This window comes from Rhincodon typus, chromosome 19 (genome assembly GCF_021869965.1).
Source record: "Rhincodon typus isolate 14 chromosome 19, sRhiTyp1.1, whole genome shotgun sequence".
NCBI classification, from domain to species: Eukaryota; Metazoa; Chordata; class Chondrichthyes; order Orectolobiformes; family Rhincodontidae; genus Rhincodon; species Rhincodon typus.
The window spans coordinates 33,928,842-33,951,497 of record NC_063350.1 but is presented as its reverse complement, the minus strand read 5'-3'; the positions used below and the strand labels follow the sequence as shown (position 1 = coordinate 33,951,497).

The window sequence follows — 22,656 nt, the reverse complement described above, 5'->3', positions numbered from 1 at the left end:
TCTCAGGTTCTCCAGCATCTGCTGTTCCTACTATCTCATGATTGTCTAATCTGTCCTCATTGCTAATACCCTCCAAACCAGGCAACATTCTGGTAAATCGTTTCTGTACCGTCTTCAAAGTCTCCATATCCTCCTTGTAGTGTGTATTCCAAATTTGGCCTGATAAAGTTCTATACAGCTGCCACATGACTTGCCAATTTTTATTCTCTGTGTACTGACTGATGAAGGGAAGCATGCCATATGCCTTTTGATCACCTTACCCACTTGTGTTATCACTTTCAGGGAACTGAGGACCTGTGTGTCTATATTCCTCTGTATGTTGATGCTGCTAAGGGTTCTGCCATTTGCTGTACAGTTCCCTCCTGCATTAGATCTTCTAACATGCGTCACCTCACATTTGTCTGGTTTAAACTCCATCTACAGTTTTTCCACCCAAGTCTCTAGCCTATCTATCTTGCTGTTACCTCTGAAAATTCTCCTCTGTAACCACAGCTCCCCAATCTTTGTGTCATCTGCAAACTTACCAATCAGACCACCTATATTCTCCTCCAAATCATTACAAACAACAGGGATCCCTGCATTGATCCCCATGGAACACCATTGGTTACAGATATCCAGTCAGAAAAACATCCTTTCACCGTTACTGTCTGTCTTCTATGACTAAGCCAGTTCTGTATCTATCATACCAGATCACTGTGGATCCATGTGACTTCACCTTTTGTATCAGCCTGCCATGGGGGACTTTGTCTATATGAACTTCAGCAATGCCTTTGACAATATCTATCACTCTACCCTCATCGATCATTTTTGCCACTTCCTCAAAGAATTCAATCAAGTTGTGAGACACGACCTTCCCCACACAAAGCCATATTGTCTATTACTAATTAGTCCATATTTTTCCAAATGTGAATAAATCCTATCCCTAAAAATCTTCTTCTCCAATAACTTTCCTACCACTGACATAAGGCTCACCGGCCTGTAATTTCCTACATTAGCCCTGTTGCCCTTCTTTAACAAAGTCACAACGTTGGCTATCTCCCGTCCTCTGGAATCTCTCCTGTGACTAAAAAAAAATAAAGATTATGTATAAGGGCCCAGCAATTTTCTCACCTGCTTCCATCAGCATTCTAAATAGATCCCATCAGGTCCAGAGGATTTGTCTACCTTAAGCTTTTCAAAAGCATTAACACCACCACTTTTTTCATATTAACATGCCCTAGAATATCAACATAACCCTCTGCAGACTTATCATCCACCATGTCCTACTCCTTTGTCAGTACCGATGCAAAGTATTCATTAAGGACCTCATCCATTTCCTGCGGCTCCACGCATAAATTCCCTCCTTTCTATTCGAGTGGACCTACCTGTCCCCTAGGTATCCTCTTGCTCCTTATATTCACATAAAATGCCTTGGGACTTTCATATTTCATGGCCCCTTTCAGTCCTCCTAATCGCTTTGTTTGAATTCTTGCCTGCTATCTTCATATTCTTCAAGGGCTCTGTTTGTCTTCAGTTTCCTAAACCTTGTGTATGCCTCCTTTCTACTTTTGACTAAGCTCTCAATTTCTCTTGTCAACACAGGTTCCTGGATCTTGTCATCCTTATCCTTCATTTTCACAGGAATGTGCTGGTGCTCAACACTAATCAACTGGCCTTTAAAAGATTTCCCAGATATGCCAGATATGGATGCATCCTCAAACAGCCATCCCCTATCTACATTCCCAAGTTTCTGCCTAATATTCTCATAAGTAGCCTTCCCCCGATTTAGTACTTTGACCTGAGGACTACTCTTATTCTTATCTATAACTAACATAAAACTTACAGAATTATGGCCACTGTTCCTGAAATGCTCCCCCATAGAAATTTCACTCACCTGCCTGGACACATTCCCCAGTACCAGGTGCAGTATGGCCACTTCAGTTGTTGGACCATTGACATTATTGTTTCAATAAACTATCCTAGACACACCTAATGAATTCCACCCCATCTAAGCCCCTGGCACTGACAAGTCCCAGTAAATATATTCTGTTCTTCAGAACCTTTTTCTCCTGCACCTCTTAATTCTTCTACCTATCACCTTAAATCTGTGCACCCTGGTGAGTTGATTCTCCTCGAGGAGAGGTAAATCTTCACTGTCCATTCTTTCTAAACCCCTACTTTTACTCCTCAATTGAGTAACCCCTCAGCTTCCTCTGTTGGAAGGTGAACAATCCTACCATATACAAAATCTTTGCTCATAGTTGCAATTTTCAAGCTCTGGTAAAATCTTCTAAACCCCCTCTAGAACAATTATATCCTTCCTGTAATGTGGTGTCCAGAACTGTTTACAAAACTTCCACTGTGGTCTAAATGGACTACATACTTCCAGAATTACATACCTGTTTTTTGTATTCAGTACCTCACCCAATAAAATGAAACATCCCATTTGTCTTCTTTACCACCCTATCTACCTGTCCTGCCACATTCAGACACCTGTGGACATGCAGACTTCGTGTTAGGGATAAATATGATCATACTCCCACATTTATTATTGGTAATAATAGGAAGAAAGAAAATGCCCGGACTCCACCCTTTCTGTGTTTATGGGAGGAGAGAGCTTTGCATTTCTGAGCAGAGATTCAGATCAGGGCTCCTTCAGAAATGGAGAGCGGCATTTCCTTCCTAACAGTTTTGTCACATGCAGACCTGTCAGGTGAAGGCAAAACACGTCTTATTTTCATACCAGCCCATTGGCGTATTCTCTTAGTTAAAAACCTAGAATCACAGGCAGCTATTTTAACAGCTGCTGTTGAATGTTAAGTATGTAAGGTAAGTGTGAGGTTAGGGTGACAGGAGAGTCGGGGGTCGGATGCCAGGTAAGTAGGGTTCTGGCATGCAGTGTTTAGGGTAGGTCAGAGCAGTTGGGACCCAATGGAGCAGTAGGGAAGGAGGAGGCTGAATGTCAGGACTTGGGTGGGAGGTGGTTTCAGATCTGACAGTGCCATATAACAGATGCAACTTGGGCCTGCAGTGGGGCAAGGAGCAGTGTGGAAGGAGGGAGTTTGTCGGGAGTGGGTGAATAGAGATCAGCTCCTGGGGGGTAAAGGTAGTAAGCTCCAAAATGGGAGATGGGGAGTCATGTACGGAGCAATGGAATGTGGTTCAGATCTGCTGTGGATGAAAAGAGTGGGTTGAGTCTGGAGTGGACGACGCGCTGTCAGAACTGAAGCAAGGGAAGATCCTAGGGATGGTAAAGAAGGTGTGAGATAATTATGGAATCATTTGAATAGTTACTCAGGAGTTAGACTTTGTTTTTAATGGTCTAACATTTCCTGACTAATTATTTTATTTAATTTCAGCATTAACCCTCTGAATTTTTTGATATAAATGGAATCTTTCAGAGCGTTCCAGACATTGCCTAGTGGAATGTGCAATTTCCCAGGAAATTCCTTTGGAGTGTGCTGCAATGGAGATTCCACAGGTCCTCCGATGTACAATTCCCAGCTATGCTGGAATAGCATGGAACTGTCTGACCAGTAGAAAATCTGGACCATCATCTCCCTGATGGAAATGATTTGATTTAAGAAGATATAATTAAACTGTGCCACATTATTTCCAATAGGAATTTGAAAGAGTACATCAGATATGGAGAAAGTGATCTTTGACCAACAAGGACAAAATGATAAAAGTAGGCATTATAAGACAAAGCCAAGGCAAAAGACAATTGCAGCTGACATTTTGCAAAGCTAGGATGAGACAGTGGTGAAGTGGAATGGTTTTGGGAAGGTGGTGCCGTAATGATAATGTCACTGGACTATTAAACCAGCAGTCCCAAGCTAATGATCTCGGTATATGGATTCGAATCTCACCATGACAGATGGTGAAATTTGAATTTAGTAGAAATGTGAAATTAAATAGCCTAATAACGATTGATGCAAAAACCCATCTGGTTCACTAATGCCCTTTAGGGAAAAAAAAATCTGCTTTCCTTACCCAAACTAGCCAACATATAATTCCAGAACCACCACAATACAATTGACTCTTATCCACAGTCCGGGCAATAAATGCCAGCCTAGATCCCATGAATAATTAAATAAAAAGCCTAATGCACATTGGAAGCAATAAGTAAAAAGCTGGATGAATCAGAAAGAACAGGGACAGTTAAGGAGGAGAGCAGTAGTGACTAGGCTACATCAATTGTGGTAATTCAGAAGCAGACAGATTCATTCAGATTTGTGGAGATTATAAGCAATACTTAAGAATAATACTTGCCCACTGCCTACCTGTTCAAATATATTTTCTACTTCATTTTACTTCCACTATATTTTAAAAGACCCAAATGTCTTTTAAAGGTTGTAATTATGCCTACATCTACCACTTCCTCAGGAAGTTCATTCCACACACGAACCACCCTCTGTGTAAAAAACTTGCCCCTCATGTCTTTTTAAATCTCTCTCCTTTCACCTTAAAAATATGCCTCCTTGTCTTGAAATCCCCCATCCTAGGGAAAAGACAACTACCATTAATCCTATCTATACCCCTCATGATTTTATAAACTTCTATAAGGTCAAAGTAGATTTGTCAAATGCATATTCTCAATAGAAATAATGCACAAGAGCAAAGAATTGCTTATCATTCATACATATAAAGATTGTAAGCAGTACAAAAGATTGCCATTAGTGAAGTCTACTTCTTATGCAGTGTTACACAGTGTCGTTGATTAGTGCCATATGGGATGAAAGGAGTGTGTTGCTACTCTGATAGCTTTTGCATTAGCAGTAAGGAAGAGAGAGAGCACATTGTATGATTTAACAAAATCCCAAATTCAAGAGAATGGCATTAAAAAAAATAAAACAAGAATTGTTGTTTCATGCTGTCAATGTAATGTCCCTGGGTCATAAAATAAAGAGTGAAGGTATCCACCCATGCAGGAGAATGTTGAAGGAATTTTGAAAGAAAAGTGCCCCATGAACAAAGAAGTAATTAGAACATTCTTGGGATTGTTGCATCTTATTCTAAATTCTTTGTTGACTTAACTAATACGTTTGTCCCACTGTATCAACAGCTTAAAAATGGAAGAGATTTTAGAGTGCTAGTCAGTAGAGCATCAAAAAGCATTTGAAGAAATGAAGGAAGTGCTGACTAATGATGCTGCGTTGACCCACTATGATCCCGACAGTTTGTTTTAACAGAATTTAGGTGTGATATCTCACTTAATGGAAGATAAGAGAAGAAGCCTCAAGCATATGCTTCATGTAATTTAACAAAGTCAGAGCAAAGTTGCTCTCAGATTGAGAAAGGGGTATTGCTAATAATTGTTTCAGAGATAGCAGGAACTGCAGATGCTGAAGAATCTGAGATAACAAGGTGCAGAGCTGGATGAACACAGCAGGCCAAGCAGCATCAGAGGAGCAGGAAGGCTGATGTTTCGGGCCTAGACCCTTCTTCAGATATGCTAATAATTTATGGGTTACTAAATCCCACAAATATTTTTGTGAAATACTCTTACAATTTTCCCCTTATCATCCCCTTAGGCCAGCCATTAATTACATTATTAAGTGCTTTACTGGTCAACACATACTTATGAGTTTCCTCACTGTTTCCTCTGGCAGAAACTGCCGTGCCATTTGTGTATGTAAGCAATTCACAGGTGATTCGGTGGCTTGAAATGAATAGGAGTCTCAAAAGAACATCTGCATTTGCATGTTCTATTAATTTAATAATTAATATTGCACTTGTGGTCTTCAAAGTCATCACCTGTCTTTCAAGCCATGCATCTGTTAAGATTCACTTTGTTAGCTGACCACCAAACCCTTACCATCACATTTGGTTCACTTAAGGCAGTATTATTCCTTGGGGCAGAATGACTGGCCTAAAGGAATGATGAGGAGAAACTGCTGGAGTACTTCACTTGTGGAACTGACTGTGTAAATCAAGGCAAACTCTTATGGGACTCAAGAGCCATTATCCTATTAAAGTTTAGACAAAGAGGAACTTCATCAGAAGGATACAGGGGTAGCTCATATGATGGCTATAGAAAGTGGATATTGAATCTGTGCCCAATTGTTGTGTCCTAAAGTGTTTGTTGCTACTCCTGCCAGGAGATTTGCTGTCATAATACATTACAGCACTTTTCTTTCAAAGATTTGTAAACCACTGTGGATTCTAGTCATATTTATCAGGAGTCAGATTGTCTGCATTATAATCTACAAAGTAACCACAATTATTCTGATTTCTTTTTTAAATGAAGCTGTGGTTCTCATTTAAATGATTCTGTTTATACTATATTTCAGGACAGAAAAATGGGACACATCATATGCTTGATAATGCGCTGTCTCTCAAATGCTATAAAGTAGCAATATGGGGCATACTTTTTTCTATTATTTATCATAATCAGCTACTTTAGATTTGGAGTGGTTGCTGAAAGATTAATTTTGACACAATGTCCCTGAAATTATCCAGGGTGAAAGAAATGGTTTACCTTTATATAGCATATTTCATAAGCACCAGACATTTTAAGAGCAGCTTGGTCTACAAAGTACTTTTTAAAAGTGTAGGCACATGGGAAACAGAACAGCCAATTTTTTGCACAGTAAACTCCCTCAAACAAAAATAGAATATGCTCAGATAATCTATTTTAGAGGTGTTGATGGACCGATATATATTAAGCAAGACATTGAGAACGGTACCTGCTCTTCTTTGAAAGTTTAATGCCCAAATTTTTCACTCAGGTGATGGTCCACTATTGAGGCCAGAAGTAGTGGGGAGCAGCCTCACCACAACAGTTGCCTGGATCCAGTGTTGCATTTTGCTGATGGAAATTAATTAAGTTCCTGCCTTCTAGTCAAGAAGAGTAGCCCGCTGCCAAGAATTCAATCAGAGACCCAGCATCTCAACAACCTGCCCTGCAGGATGAGAATGCAACCATGGCAGTGTAACCTTAAACTCGGGTAACGGGGCCCTGAGATGTGGCAACCAAGCAGGCGGATCCTGGTAAGCGGTGTTGGAGTGATCACTGAGGAAAGGCAGTGCCAATGCTATGGACGTAGTCATTGCTGGGAGGCGCCTTGATGAGCAAGTAGGGCTGGACCCTCTGACTAGATGGCCTTCCTGACATTGAGAAAATGTTCAGGGAGGCAGGAAATGACCTTTCATTCATTAGATCATGGTTCGATTGGGCTTCCAGCGGGCAGCCAATCTGTCATCTTTACTGCTGGTGGCAGAATGATATGGTGGCAGGAGATCATTGAGTATCATCTCACTCCCCAGAGGGCTTCCTGTGTCATTTTGCCAGTTTTCCCAGCTCTTGAAGGTAACGCCTCATTTCCAAAGAACTGGTAAAATTCAACCCAAGAGTTTAGACCTCTTATTTAAACTTCTGATCTTATTGTCCACATAACTCACTGATTCAAAGAGAACTGCCATCTTTCAATGATAATGTGATAAATACTTCTGGTATTTATGTTTTTATGTATACCCAATATATTATTTTTCTACTGAGAGCCTTATGTGGATGTTTCTTTTAATGTGCTGCACAGCAGTGTTGGAAATGTATTTTTTTCCCTGTTTCCTACCTACTGACTGTACCAACCAGTCTCAGGTCAGATATTCACAGGCTAACTACAATGTTCCATGTGCTTTACGTGTAAGGGAACAATTGATTGTAAGTTTTGTTTTGAGACTAGCATTTCAGATGCCGAGGCTGATGCTCTCCACAAACATAAGTGCACATCCCACCACAGCAGCATATAAATTGAGTTAACAAATAAATCTTCAATAGAAAACTTGTATCAGGAGCCGTGGCTGCCAGATTATTGTAGAAAAACATTTGTCTGCTCAAGTGTCCTTTTGGGAAAGACAACTGTCATCAAATGTCTACCCAACCCAGCATGGAAGAATGGGTTAAGCAGCCTTTTTCTCTATGTGACTGCATACCTACAGCAATATGCTTGACTCTTAACTGCTCTCAAACAGCCTCAAAGACCAATCACCGAAGAAAAATTAGACATGCATAAAACATTCTTGCCTTGTAGTGATATCCATATCCCATGAATGAATTTAAAATACCATACCCAAGTTTCTGACTTTAAGTGTCTGTTATGACCAAGCATAACTGCTTCATTTTCCAAGCTGTCTTTTACCCTCGAGGTGCACCTTGAATGAGCCTTGACTCTCCTGAATTTAGAGATAATTTCTGTGTGGATTATTTACTGAAATTTAGGGTGCTAATATTCATCTCAACAGCTTGCTAACTCTTGGAAAAAATAGACTTTCATCCCATTTATAAATGAGAAACCAGACATTGTGTAAATATGAGATAACAAGGTGTGTAGAGCTAGATGAACACAGCAGGCCAAGCAGCATCAGAGGAGCAGGAAAGCTGACGTTTCAGATCTAGACCCTTCTTCAGAAATATGTGTAATGTGTAATATGTTGCCTTCTAGCTTCCCAATGGCCTATACTTTGGCCTGATCCATCTTGTTAGTTTTAAATTTGGAGATGCTGAACCTTTAATAGTCTCAATGTGTGAGCTTTTATTTCTTTATTGCTTAATATGCTTTATGAAGTTGAGGGGAAAAAAGAGAAAATGTATTTAGTTTTATAAATAGTGTAGATTTTTATCATAATGATTTTCACCTGAGTGTATATGTCATTTTATTTATATAAACTGATCCACTGTGAGGTTGTATGCAGGTATGGAAAATCATATAAAGGTACAGACATTCTGATGTCTAGATAGTTATTCCTGCAGCCTCAATTTGAGCTGTGTATTGCTGCCATGCAGAATTCATGTCACAGATAACTGAGGAAAGAAGCCAGGATACCTGCTTCTGGAAGTTTCCAAAAATAAACCTTTTCAAGTTTGAGAATTTGGAGGGTCCTGACTACTTGAGTTTGATGGTGCCCAGGAAATGCTAGAGGATTAAAAATCTCCTCTAACTTATGGGGAGGGTAATTATTAAATGGAACTCCTGAGTTACTTACCGAACCCCCTCGATCCCTGACCAACTCAGACCCAACATCTCCAAATCCGATGGGAACTTCTGGGATCAAGAATCATTTGATGAAGTAGAGAATGTGGGCAAATACTGCTCTGATTTTAAAGTAACACAAGAGGTGAAGGTACAAAAAGAACTAAATGCAACAATGAGAAATTAAAATGTTAAACATTGAGTGACCTGGAGCCAATCACAGGTTCACAAAGGGTTATAGATGAGGCGAGACTTTGTGTTGGATGAAAGAGTGGCAGTTGAGCTTTAGTGTAACTGAAGTATGTGGATTGTGCTTGATAAGGGGCTAGCAGGAGATCAATGGAATAGCCGAGTCTGGAGATAGTAAGAGCAGGGATGAGGGTTTCAGCTACCACAGTGGTGTTGGAAGTGGAAATAGATGTCTTTTGGGCTGGAGGGGATCTGGGATCAAAAGTTCATCAGGATACAAAACAGCACACATGAAAGCAGCGTAGTCAAGTCGGGTATGAGTACTAGACTCAAAATGTTAACTCCACAGATACTCCCAGAACTCCTGATTTTCTCCAGGATTTTGTGTTTGTTTTAGCATTTACTCAGGTCTGAATTCATCTCTTGAGTTCCATAGAGCTACTACAAAAGACCAAAAGCTAACACAGTTCTTATCTGCTTTCCAAACATCAATCCGTCCTGCCTGCTGGCTATGCTCTAACTGAAGCCACAGAGATAAACTTAAAACAAAGAATCTTGCCCATTTTCTCACATTTCCATGGCAATGTAACACACATGGGCTGTTGTAGAAACACAAAGTAACTACTTTTAATTTTTAAGTTTTTCTTAGTTCTGGGAAATTACATGAATAACATACAATTTACTGGAATAAATGTAGTTGTCATATTATAGTTCTTTCGATAAGTAGGCCTATATAACATTTATGGCCATCACCATTTTACACAAGTTGAATTGTAATTACATTAAGTCTGTGTAACTTGCTAGTCTCTTCTTTTATATTCATTCCTATGTGAGAGTCACTGGTTAAGCCAGCAATTATTGCTCATTCCTAATTGCCCTTGAGCAGCTGCAGTCCATTAAATATAGGTGTACACACAGTGCTGTTAGGGAGGGAGTTCCGGAACAGCAACAGCAAAGGAATAGAAATGTATTTCCATGGCAGGATGGTGTGTGGCCTCTGTAACAACTAGTGCCTAGGTGAGATTACCCAATGTTTTACAGTTCCACATAGGAGACCTCAAACTGTTAAGCTCTTAAGTGAGGAGGGATGAACTAGCTCCCCTTGGTTACTTATCCACACCACAACAAGGTTAATTTTAGAGGGACTGTTCCCTGTGGATTCCTTCCTCCATGCCCCAATTAGTTTAAGTTTTAAAAGGAGCCAGTTTAGCCAGGCTTTCTAGAATTAAAGAAAAGGAGTGAGTTTATTGATTACTTAATGCAAGAAGAAATAGTAAGGCAACACAAATACACACTGATTAGAAATAAGAGCTGAGACAAAAATGCTGAGAATTTTTTTAAAAGCTTTATGGAACGGTCTATGAATTTTTGTGAAGAGCAGATCGTTGAATGTTTCTGCTTGTGCAGTGGATTCTCCAACACCCCCACCCCCCTTGTCAGATTTGACATTCCAGAGCGCCTCTCTCTCCAGGTGGCCACTGCAGTCAACATTTGGCTATATGCCTCATTTTAAAATAAAGACACTAGTAATTGAAATTTGATACAGTAACAGTAGAGTCATCCAAAATCATAAAATAATAGCGCTCAGAGAAGCCAAAAAGGCAAGCTGGGTGTCAACAGTTTAGTGGGAATGAGATCAAGGGAATAGGAAGTGGGTTTCCTGGACAAGACGACAAGACACTTGAGATGAGTAAGAAACTAGAGACCGAGACAACTTCAGCGTGAGCCTATATGGAATCATAACTTGGTAATTAAGGGAAAGAAGGGATACAGCAATATCAGCTGAATGGATGATCTCAACCATAGTGAAAAAGAACTTCACCAACTGCTCACAATCAGTGTGGCAGTAGGCAGGGAAGGGAGGTTTAAGGAGACACAAGTAATGAAGAAACAAAATTGGTAATATCATTGCTTACAAGGTCGTAATGTTGTGAATGTTTTTGACAGTCAGACCCACTAGTGCTCGAGTGTAACATAAACATAAATTGCTGGAGAAACACAGCAGGTCTCGGCAACATCCTTAGAGAAAAAAACAGTATTAAGGTTCAAGCCCAGTGACCCTCCTTCAGAACTTCACTTATCAATCTTGAAACACTAACTCAATTTTCTCCCCATAGATGCTGCCCAACCTACCAAGTTTGTCCAGCAATTTCTGTTTTTGTAATAGATTTCCAGCATCCACAGTTCTTTGTTTTATTTTAGTGCTCAAGTGTGGTGGAACATGTCTGCTGATGAATGGTTAAACTATCTGTGTAGCAAGTAGACTCAAGAGGACAGAAGATGAACTACATTCAGATGGAAATTGAAATAATTGCAGTTGAGTTCTTTAGAGCAATAGACTATGGGAAAGAGGAAAGACGACCTCAACCAGAGTCCTGGGTGGGCTTGGAGAGACAGTAGAGAATAGGAATTCTCAAGGACAGGTGGGGAGGTGAGTGATTTAAAGTATACTGCTTTAAAGAGAAGAAGGATAAGAGATGATTTACTCATTAACTCCCCAACACCATGATCATACAAAGGGCTATTGGATGGAGGGAAGCAGCAATGTTGGTGAGAGAACAGAAGGGTTAAGCTAGTGTCTCCTTGACTGAAGGCAGCATTGTGTACCTTGATGGACTCTTTGGGGAACAGAGACAGAATACTTTATCCAGAGGAGATTTGAGCTTAGGCTTGAGCAGCAAAGTACCTGAGACAGAGAAAATTAAAATTAAATGGGTGACATGAAGGAGAGGGGAATGAAAAGGAAGGGGAGGAGCATAATAGGTTTGGGATGGGACTGACTGCTAAATTATGTAAATAGATGGAAGCAGAGAGATGTCAGTTTGCATGAACATCTCAAAGATTAGACGACACAATATTGGTGGCAAACAAAGGACAGGCAGGAGACAGTATGGAAAAGTCTAATGTCAAAATCTGAGGCTTCAATGTCCGAAAAGCCATGATCAAGAATTGAAATTTTGTTCACAGTTATTATTTTATTTGGTGCTGGTAGATGCTATTAGCTGTATGTATGAAGCACCTATAATGATTCTGTAGGATTCTTTCCTTTGCCATGGAAAGGCTGTTCGTTTAGTAGTAAGGTCTCTTTTTTTTCCTGTTCCACATGATTCTAATACATATTTATCTTTATATCCTTGGGGTATTTTTACTGTTGAGTCAAACTGTTTACATTTTATTTCACAGATGCATAATAGAGTTCTTTGTTATTTATGCTTATTGATTTGAATAAACAATATTTCCTTGTATTACATTTTTCTAAATGCTTCAAAAATAACATGAGCAAATCAATGATGTTGTATATGGTTGTAATTACATTTGAAGCAAATATTCCTAAGCTGTAAGAATGTTTAACACAGGTGCATTTACATCAATAAGCCATTGGTCAAACATTTTGATTATGAAATGCCAGGACTGCTAGTTTCTGATGCTATCTCAGATGTTATGAATGTGTTAATAAATGCCTGGAAAAGATGTCCAAAAAAGTAATTGGGAAACATGAAGATATTTTGTCATTCCTGTAAGTTCCTACTCTTTAGGATACTAATATCCAGGCTCCATGTTCCAGTGTGATCAAGCAAGCAAGGTAACTGCCACAGCTTACAGTTTGTTACTCAATGACCATAGACATGTCGTCTTGTGTTTTGCACAACAGGTCTTCTGGTTATAAAATCAGCTGATCTATTTTTACAGTTTCACTTGCAATTTATTTTGTTTTGCCTGTGTCACTGACTGGTTTGGGAGGATAGCAACAACGGTTTGGCATTACAATAGAGATAACATTAACAAATTGGGTGTATTAAGAATAACCTATTAAATAAAGATTTTCTTTGCCCCAATATACCCTTAAACCACCATAGGAGTTCAAAATGCAAATACTGCAAGTCAAAAACTGAATTCGCAGTTACATTTATGTTACTAAAATAAAGCTGCTTATCTGTATGTTAAACATTTGTTAATTTAGCACTGCCATACTTTAAAACAAAAGAAATACTTCCCGTCAATATGAAGTCACAAAATGTGTGTTTTGTGGTAAAAAGAAAATCCATTGTATAAGTAATGAAATGTGCATATATAAATTCTATTAGCATACAACATTAATGCTGTCTTTCTGAGTACAACCCCACTTAGACACTCAAACTCATTTGAAAATTAAGCTTTAACAAGTAGAGTTTGCACAAGTGAGTCAAGCACATGTTCTTTTCAGTGTATTCTATGTAAATACGCATAATGAAAGATGCTGTAAAATCTTCAAGGATGTATGGAGGAAATATGAGAAGACATTGTCCACGCTAGTTTAAGTAGGGAACTTGAATGTTTTCTTATCATTTCAACATAGATTCCTTTAAAAATGACACAACAGTTTAATGGCCATAAAATTAAAACTGCTTATCTGTACCTTAAAAATTTGTTAATTTAGCACCGTGATATTTTTAAACAAACCAAATATTTCCCCTCAGCATAAAGTCATAGGATATGTGTTTTGTGGTACAGAGATAAACCATTGTATACGTAATGAAATATACATATATAAATACTTAAAATTATTATTGCAGAATAAATTTTGATAATGGATTGGATAAATAATTGTACATTTTGTGCAAGTAAACTTTTTATTCACCCTGTGGAATGATAGTGCATTTGAATTTGAAATATTGAGCCAAATCGTTCGAGAAGTGGCAATCTCAGTTGGCTTGCCACTTTGCTTCCTTTCCCTTATCCTGCTCCAATTCAGGATTCTTGAGAAATATGCAGCATATCTGATCCAGGAACTTACAAATGTGGCAGGATCAGTACTGGAGGCCTAACTACACCCCATTTATACAGCAGTAACTGCCAAATTCTGGGGTTTAAATGTCCAAACCCTGTTTACCAAACTACCACAGAAGGTAAATATGTAAGCTAAGTGGGTGAGGGTGTCAACAGAGTAAGGAGGTAAGGTAGCAAGTGGGTGAGAGGGGGGTAGGGTAGCTGATATGTGGATGAAACACTGGGGTAACAAATAGTGAGTGCAAGGGTAGGGTAACAGGCAATTTAGAGGATAGGATTCTTGACAGGTAGGTGCAAGGGTAGGGTGATGGGTTAAGTGAATAAGGGTGCAGGATATTGGATGTGGGTCATGCGGCAAGTGGCAAGTCAGTGGGTGAGGGTAGTTACGGCTGGCAGGTCTGGATAAGAGAGTAGAGTGGATCACGTATCAGGAGGTTGAGTTGAGTAGGTATAGCCATGTGGTTGGGTGGTCTGTTCAGGTGATTTTAGGCATGTTACATTGTGAGTAAATGGTGAGGGGATGTGGTTTTATTTGTATGGTCACCCAGGAGTGGGAGCAGGTTTTAATCCTCTAACTGAGTCACTGTTCAACTGAGTAAGTTAGAACTTTCCAAAGTCTCCAACTCTAACTCATATTTGCGGACATTTTTGCAGGGTTTCGGAAGCAGAGTATTGCCCATCAGAAGTTTGAACTTCCTGGACAATTACCATGTAGCCACTGCTGTGTGGAGACCAGAATCTGGGCCGACATTAATAATAACAGGCACAGCACTTCTGAGCTAATTAAATGATACACTGAGACACGGGCAATTGGTTCCTCAGCAAGACAGTATTGAGTATCTTGTGGTTAATCATGGGTTGCAGTCATTTCTTCCATTTGTATGAGGAATGATCTCTCCTTGTATCTAATTTGTGTGAATTGTAAATTTGTTCTGCTGATCATTTACGATCGCTGCTGAGATTATCGCTGCTTCTTTAATTGTGGAAGAGCTCATTGAATTTTTTGTGCAGTATTGAATTCCTTTTGATTTCTCTTTCTTTCTGTATTCTTCAGGGGACTCTGCTCAGCTCAGTTTAAGGATTGGTTTCTTGGTCGCTGGTGTATACGATGTTCCAATCATAATCACAGATTCTGGTAATCCTCCATTGTCTAGCACCTCTGTTATTAAAGTGAAAGTCTGTCCTTGTGATGAACATGGAGATTGTACAGCTATTGGTGCTATTGCAGCTGCTGGATTGGGCACAGGAGCCATTATTGCAATCCTTATATGCATCATCATTTTGTTGAGTAAGTATTGCAGTGAGAAGGAAATGATTAAATTAGTATCTGTATCATGCTGATAACATAATGATGCACTTGTTACTTTCTTCAGTTCTTGTCCTGCTGTTTGTCGTGTGGATGAAACGCAGAGATAAGGAACGACAGACAAAGCAACTTCTGATTGATCCAGAAGACGATGTCAGGGACAATATTCTGAAATATGATGAAGAAGGTGGCGGTGAAGAGGATCAGGTGAGAGAGCAACTTGATGTGCCTCATTCATTCTCAAATGCATTGACTGCACACTCCACATACTATGTCAGTTTCACTCTCAAGGAAGCTTCTGTTGTATATAAGGCTAGGACATGACCGCTAAGAGGCTTCTCAAATAAAAAGGCCATGGTTCGAAAAAACTTGCGCCCATTTAAAAGAAAACTGCTTAAGCTCAGTCTCGGATATGAAATCAAAAGGGTTAACAACACTTGGTGCAGGGCTGGATGAACACAGCAGGCCAAGCAGCATCATAGGAGCAGACAACAACACTTGTTGAGTATAGCATTGTCTAAGATAAAACTGTAACTTTGAAATTTCCAGTTCATTGCTTTTATTTAAAGATCTTTTGAAATAAAAGTTTATTGGAGTAAAATAATTATGCAGCGTTCAGAGAAACACCTACATTTGTCCTTGACAATACTTTTACTGAAGCATACGCACTGTATTTTTAAACTGATCTTATTATCCAATAAAAGCAGTGAACTACTGCATTTCTGAAAGGGCGTGTGACTAGCATGTTACATTGCAGTTTATTGCAGCAATGAATCCATTATACCTGAACAATATTAAAACTAAATTTTTAATTTATTGACTGCTCTTGCCTCTAAAATAATACCATATTTTTTCTACAGTTGTTGAAAGAAAATTCAGAACGTGTGATGAAGACTAATGCAACAACAGCTTCATGAAAATAATACTGTTTTAAAAATTAACTGACAATTTATGCTTGGATAGCTGACTCTGCTCTCATTTTAGTAAATAACTGGGCTAATAGTTGCTGAATTTTGACAGACAACTGGGAGATAAAAGATAGGTTGTAATTTACTGACCTTTTACATATGAAATGAAGCAATTTGCAGTAAACATAAGGTTAATTATTCTCTTCCTCATTAATGTACTGCTATTTGATTACATATCGTGAATTGATTGGTACTTGAGTGGTATTCAAACGGCAACAGTATGGGTAGAACTCACTTCAAGATTAAATTGTACAAATACAAATGAGGGGTGGTGAGAGGTATGGAAAAACTGCCCAGATTGAAAAGTTTAGGAATAGAAAATTGCAAATGAAGGTCCATTGCAAATAAAACTGGAAAAGATATATACAGCCCATCAAGCCCATTCCTTCCAGACATGATACCATCTTCTGTCACAAATAAAGTCTGCTCTGAGAAGCAAAAGGTCTGCTGCTAATTAATGATAACCTCTGAAAAATTCTCCAACCCTATTAAAACAATTCAGCAAGCTTCAGGATATTGTAATAATTTCTGCATTGTATTTTTCTCTTCTGCTCAGAAATGTTATAGACTGAAGCTCTGAGTTGGAGCACTTCCTTGGAATTGTATGCCTCAATGAAAACCACGCGAATTACATTCTTTAGAACTTCTCAACTTGCTCACCATATTTACATTCCTTCTTTAAAGTTGTCTTTATATGGTGGCTAATTAAATTTGTGCTAACATGCATTGGAAGAGAAAAAAAGCGAGTTAATGCCAGTCATCTTCTGCTCTACATAATTTATTTGCAATGGAAAAATATTTTTGCAAAAACTTTTTAACACCGCCTAGTTACTTTGTATAAAGAGCTGTCATTTAAAATGCTCTCAGGATAGTTGGATCTGCAGGCTAAGAATGACAATTTAGCTGAGATTGGAAAGTATGAAAAATCTGTTGAAGTATCTTATAATTGTGATTTTGTTTTTGATATGTCAAAAGCTTATGCTTTGAGGAACTATTTTTTTCCAGCTGCTTTGTTTGGAGACCACCGAGTCAATCTGTGAAACATCAGGAATGATTAATTGGTAAAGCTGTAGAGTGCTCATCTCCTTTCTGGGCTTTTAAATGAATGAAATGATGTGATTTCCTATCAGAGGTAATGAATACTTGATTCAGATCCATAAAAACATCAATCTGGAGAGCAAGGTCATTAAACTAGAATGAATAAACTACTCACATGGTCAACCTGTATTAAGCAATTAAACAACTGTAGAGAAATTTCTATGCAACTATTATTAGACCAGTTGGAAGGCCCTCTTGTGGTGCAGTGGTAGTTTGCCTGTCCTGGACCAAGAGGCCTGGGTTCAAGTCCCTCCTGATCCAGGGGTATATAATAATGTCTTTAGCAGGTTGGTTAGGGAAAATACCCAAAGCCCCAAGGGAAAAACTAGCAAAAGAACACTAAAGGATAGTTTTCTATCAAATGAACTACCCACATGGTCAACCTGTATTTGGCAATCATACAACTTTAGAGAAATTTCCATGCAAATATTATTATACTAATTTGAAGGATAGCTTTAAAAAATTATATCTGAACAGGTTGATTAGAAAAATACATTTAAGAAAGAGACAACTTATAACTGGGCTCTTATGGTGCAGTGTACTGTCCCTAGCTCAGGACCGGAAGGCTAAGTCCCACCTGCTCCAGAGGTGTGTAACATCACTGAACAGGTTGATTAGAAACATTTCTGAAAACAAAACTGGTAATTAGATAGCACAATTATGCAGCTTTTATACAATAGGGGTTTACTCATGCATAAATAACAACTATGATGTTGATACTGGTTGACAATCAACGTTCCAATTCCAATTCATTGCATTCACCATGGTAGTAAACTTGATTAGCAGCATTACATTAAAGTAATGCATTCTTGTTTTCATTTTCTTCGCATAGGAAATACAAAATTAGTGACAATGGTATCTAAAAGCAATCTGACACAATGTAGAAAAAAAAGCCTGCTGATAATCTCCCTCGCCAAAGCTTCAATGTTGTCAATATTTATTTTAAAAGACTTGGCATGGACACCATTTGCTTCCAAAGCAAAAGCAACTATTCTGTCAAGCCAATTTTAACATTGCTGATAGTTGCTGAAAAGAGGTGTGAAAACACATTCACTTCCAAGATATGCTGTATGCCTCATTTTCTTGTTGAATTTGGATACCACCATTCAATAGTCCCTTTATGATTCATTTTGAAAACATCCCTAAAATTGTCATTAAAATCAGCTTAGGTGAAAGGTAAGGTGTGTTTTTGGGGAACACCTTGAAACTGAAGGGCTGAATTTAAATTTGGGAAATAGCATAAATAAGAGATAATGAAATAATAGCCCATTTTACACTCTGTTCAATTTTCTTTTGAGTCATTCGTGTGTTGAGATTGTGAATAAAAATTGATGTTCCACAGAAATATGATGATGAGATCGGTCACCATCAATGAGTAAAGAGACAAGATTTTTAAAAAAAAGCCCCAAAACAAAATTATACAGGATAAAAATCGATCAAGAAGAGGCACTTAAAATGTTGACAGCAGTCAAAAGTCTCACTTAGTTTGGATGTATTCTAGATTGCTAATAGAAGTAATGGTAGAAATTGCAAAGGCCTTGAGCACAATCTCCCAAATTTTCTTGGATTTGAGAGTGCTGCTGCAAAGTGGAAAATTGTCAATGTTTATTCAAAAAAAGGGAAGGGATAAATTCCAAAATTGCATGTCAATAAAGCATAATAGCTTCTTTTCTTTTCTCATTAGTGGAGCATGAGACAGAGAAAGCAAATATTTATGTCTGTTTCCATGGCTAAATATTCCTGGAACACAGTGCTCGCCTGTCATCTGAGGATGCAGCTTTGATGGACAAAACTGTACAGTGTGGATTAGCATGACTAATCTGGAGATTCTCCTGCCTGCCAGAGACATATCAACAGGATTTAGGGATTGACAATCAATATGTTTGGCCGTTTTACCAAGGTACATTGCATGGCCTTCAGCTCCTGAAGCAGAATCTTCCAGGTAGAAGGGCAGAAGGGGCACGTAATTGTGCCAGTGTCCAAAATTCAGATTCTTAATGGCAGGTTAAGGTTTTAATATTAAGTTAGAAGAAAGTTTCAGGTGTATGAGATTTCCTGATAGTGAAATTGATGACCTGCAGTTGAGAGAAGACAGTTTTACATGGCTAGAGAAGTTGACATTTGCCTTTGCTACCTCCTGCAGGAAGACGCCTAACCTCTTGGCTTCGGAGACAGGGCTGTACCTGTGGCACTGAAAATAATAGTCGGATTGATTTTCCTCATGACAGAGTTCTTTCAAAGTGTAACTGAGGACTTGTGTGGCATCTCCAACTCGGCCATTCACAGCTGTATGTGTGGGTCCGTAGATGCCTGTTTCAGGAAAGCGCATGGGTTCGTGCATTCGGAAGTCCTTGGCACTATTCAGCCAGATTCCTGAACAGGAAAGGATATCACTCCCTCAGTGTGCAGCTCAGATGACAAATCCTGCAGACACGTGCCCACTATCCAGGGAGCTGTCGCAGTATTTGTATTCTGCAAAATTCCCAGGTGCTACATCTCCAGATTTGAGGGTGAAGAGGAGTGCCCCCAAAGACATGACTCCTGACCCAGGTCCAGAATACCCAAACTGATGCTGCTGAGTATGAAAATTCTGTCCATGCATCAACGAGTTGCTGTACTTAAATTGAGGTTCTGTTGCCTGGATCACTGATGACAAACACTTGAGTAATCACCCAACCATGTCTCCAGGCTAGTGATTGTTTTCCTGCAAACTGAACAATCTCACTCAATAATAGGCCACAGCTCACCTTCTACACCAGATAGAAGGATGACTGAGCCACATGTCTCCTCAGTTGGGGAAAAAGGGGAGGGTGACAGAAGTGCGGAGCAAGGTGGTAGTAATTTTGCTGATAAAAATGCCAGGGCAGTAGTAAGATGTGACAGACATGTTTGAGAGTACCTAATAGTACCTCGATATGAGACTAAATGATTTTTCACGAACATATAAGGACACCTGGAGCTATAAGCCCAGAATGGCTGAGATGTATTCCTGTTCTCAAGGTAATGTTTGATGGCTAGTATTGTATTTATGCTCATTTGTTTTGAATTCAGTGATACTGAGTTTTTAGCCTTATATCAATGATTTCCTGCTCTGTTTCTGGGCCACACCACCAGTACAGAGTTATATGGGATTGCATGAAGGATGTGCAGACATTCCTCACAGATCAATATATAGGGACATCTATGGCAGAATACTGGAGGTCCTACTATTACGAAGATGTTTTAATATCCAATAATTTCTGTGGACTGGAGTTTGATGGACTGTGGATGCCTGATTTTGTTTTAAAGAGGTCATTGACAGCACAGAGAAACTTCTTTTAACATGGCATTTCACGAATGGTGCATGTTTTATGAAAACTGGCTGTTACTGCAAACTTCTTGGTTTATGACTATCAGATTGCACCTTTTGTTTTGGAGATTGTTTTTCAGTTGTTTGCCAGCCTGAGGAAGGAAAAGAGCTTCCTAGCCCAGCTCTCCTGGTTCTGGGAAGCCTTTTGTTGTGGGTCTGGTGTGTGATACCTAGAGTCCTGGTTCAGATGAACCCTGAGTGACCTGAAGAGAAGTCTGGAAAATATCTTCAATACTGATCTTCCTGAGCAAGCTACATTGGCAAAGATCTCGGAGATATCTGCCTAAATTTATGACTTGGTGCACCAGCATATCCGACCAACTGCCACCTCAAATTCTTCACTCTTAAGAATGAAGACTTATTGCCCAAAAGTGTTTGCTTCACAAAACAAATCTCTGCAGATAGAAATCCACATTTTACCTTTAATCTGTCCATTTGTCTGAGTATTTTGGGCTATTTAGAGGGAGTGAACATTTATATTTTCATCTTATAAACTGAGCGTGTTAAATAGTTTAACATCTTTTTTGAGTGTTTTTCATAATAAATCAATAATTTTGTTTTTATTAAAGGAAACTGCTTGGTTGATCATTTTAATTTGATGTAGAGAGAGCCAGGAACAGCACCAGGCATATGGTGTCTGGCCTCAATCATGAGTGAGCTGATGGGAGATGCGTAGGCACACAGGGAACCATCTGGTACACCTGCCACAAATAATCCACAGTCTGAAGTAAAAACTCATTCTGATGTTGTGTCTCTGGCAAGCCAGCATGTGGCTGCCTCCATGAACAGTTTTATGAAAATATAAAAATGCAAAAATAGAAAATATAAAAATCTATGAAAGCTGTCATTGAGACCCTGGTCCTGGAGAAAAATCAGTGTCTGCTGGATATGTGCTTGGATCTTCATGCTATTTCCCAAGCCATTGATGTGTTAATTCAATGGGTAGCTGAGAGCGGGGTCAAGGATCTTGACACCCCTCCAAATATCCCACTCCCTCTGGTGGACAGTGTTGATGCCATTGTGTGCAGACAGGGAAGAGAGTTGACAGAAAGGCACCGAGGGATTGTCATATCAGTTCACTCCAGAGCTCCCCTGCTTCTCCACTTCCATTCATCCAGTGCCGCCCCCCAACCCCTTGCCTCCATCAGGTTCAGCCAAGGGGGTTGTACCTGCATCTGCCCAGGAGAACCTGGGTAGTCCAGAGCTGTCTACATCTTGCACTGCCAGAAGACATCCACTAATGTCATTTGAAGTGAGTCGCAATAACAGTCAGCAGAGTTCCTCAAGCTAATTATAGTGGCAAGATAGGAAAGATGAATGAAAATTGAAGATTGAAATCTCTGAAGGAAATTCCAGCATTTTGTTTTATCTTATTCTTGTATGATTTTATCTGCTAAGGCTTCAAATTGTTTCTACTTCGATTATAGCCATCCTTGAAGGACACAGATTACCATGGGTTTTTACGTGTTCATTATCTGGAGCTGTGCCCAGTGCCCTCACCTGCCAGTCTTTGCTGTCTCCTGGGAAGAACATGATCTCAGTGAAGCAAAACCTTTAGCTACAGATGAATATGGAGAGTAACTGAGAGCATTGTGTAGGATTGTGTCTGAGATGAGAATGTGCTGTCTTTCTCCAGTTGCACTGCTCCGTGGTTCACAACAAAGTTATAATTATCAAACCTGCTTCCCGCAAAGGCTAATCATTTGCTTTATCTCACAAACATCAGTTTAGCTAACAAATTTGTTAAGGGATTCTTTATCAAAAGTTTTTGGAAATCCATATATATGTGTATATATACATATATGCAACATCAACTATGATGTTTCTGTCCATCTGCAGAACAAGAATGTGCACAGAAAAGGAGACGGATGTCTACCTATTGACATCCTGGGGGTTACACGAAATTGAACAGGACCAAGCATATAAATACTGTGGCAATATAAGCAAGTCAGAGGTCAGGGATTTTGAGTCCTGTAATTCACCTCAATGTTTCAGCAGTCACCAGGGTGAGGTTCCTTCATATTACGA

At 39.2% G+C, this 22,656-nt stretch overlaps 1 protein-coding gene across 1 annotated transcript in view; it reads left to right on the top strand.

The window, feature by feature from the left end:
- LOC109932986 (cadherin-4-like) overlaps positions 1–22,656 on the top strand; it is a 678,601-nt gene that overhangs the window by 630,966 nt on the left and 24,979 nt on the right. The window contains exons 13-14 of the mRNA XM_048608578.1: positions 14,962–15,195; positions 15,281–15,420. Coding sequence (XP_048464535.1) covers positions 14,962–15,195; positions 15,281–15,420 — 374 coding nt within the window. The remainder of the gene's footprint in view (positions 1–14,961; positions 15,196–15,280; positions 15,421–22,656) is intronic.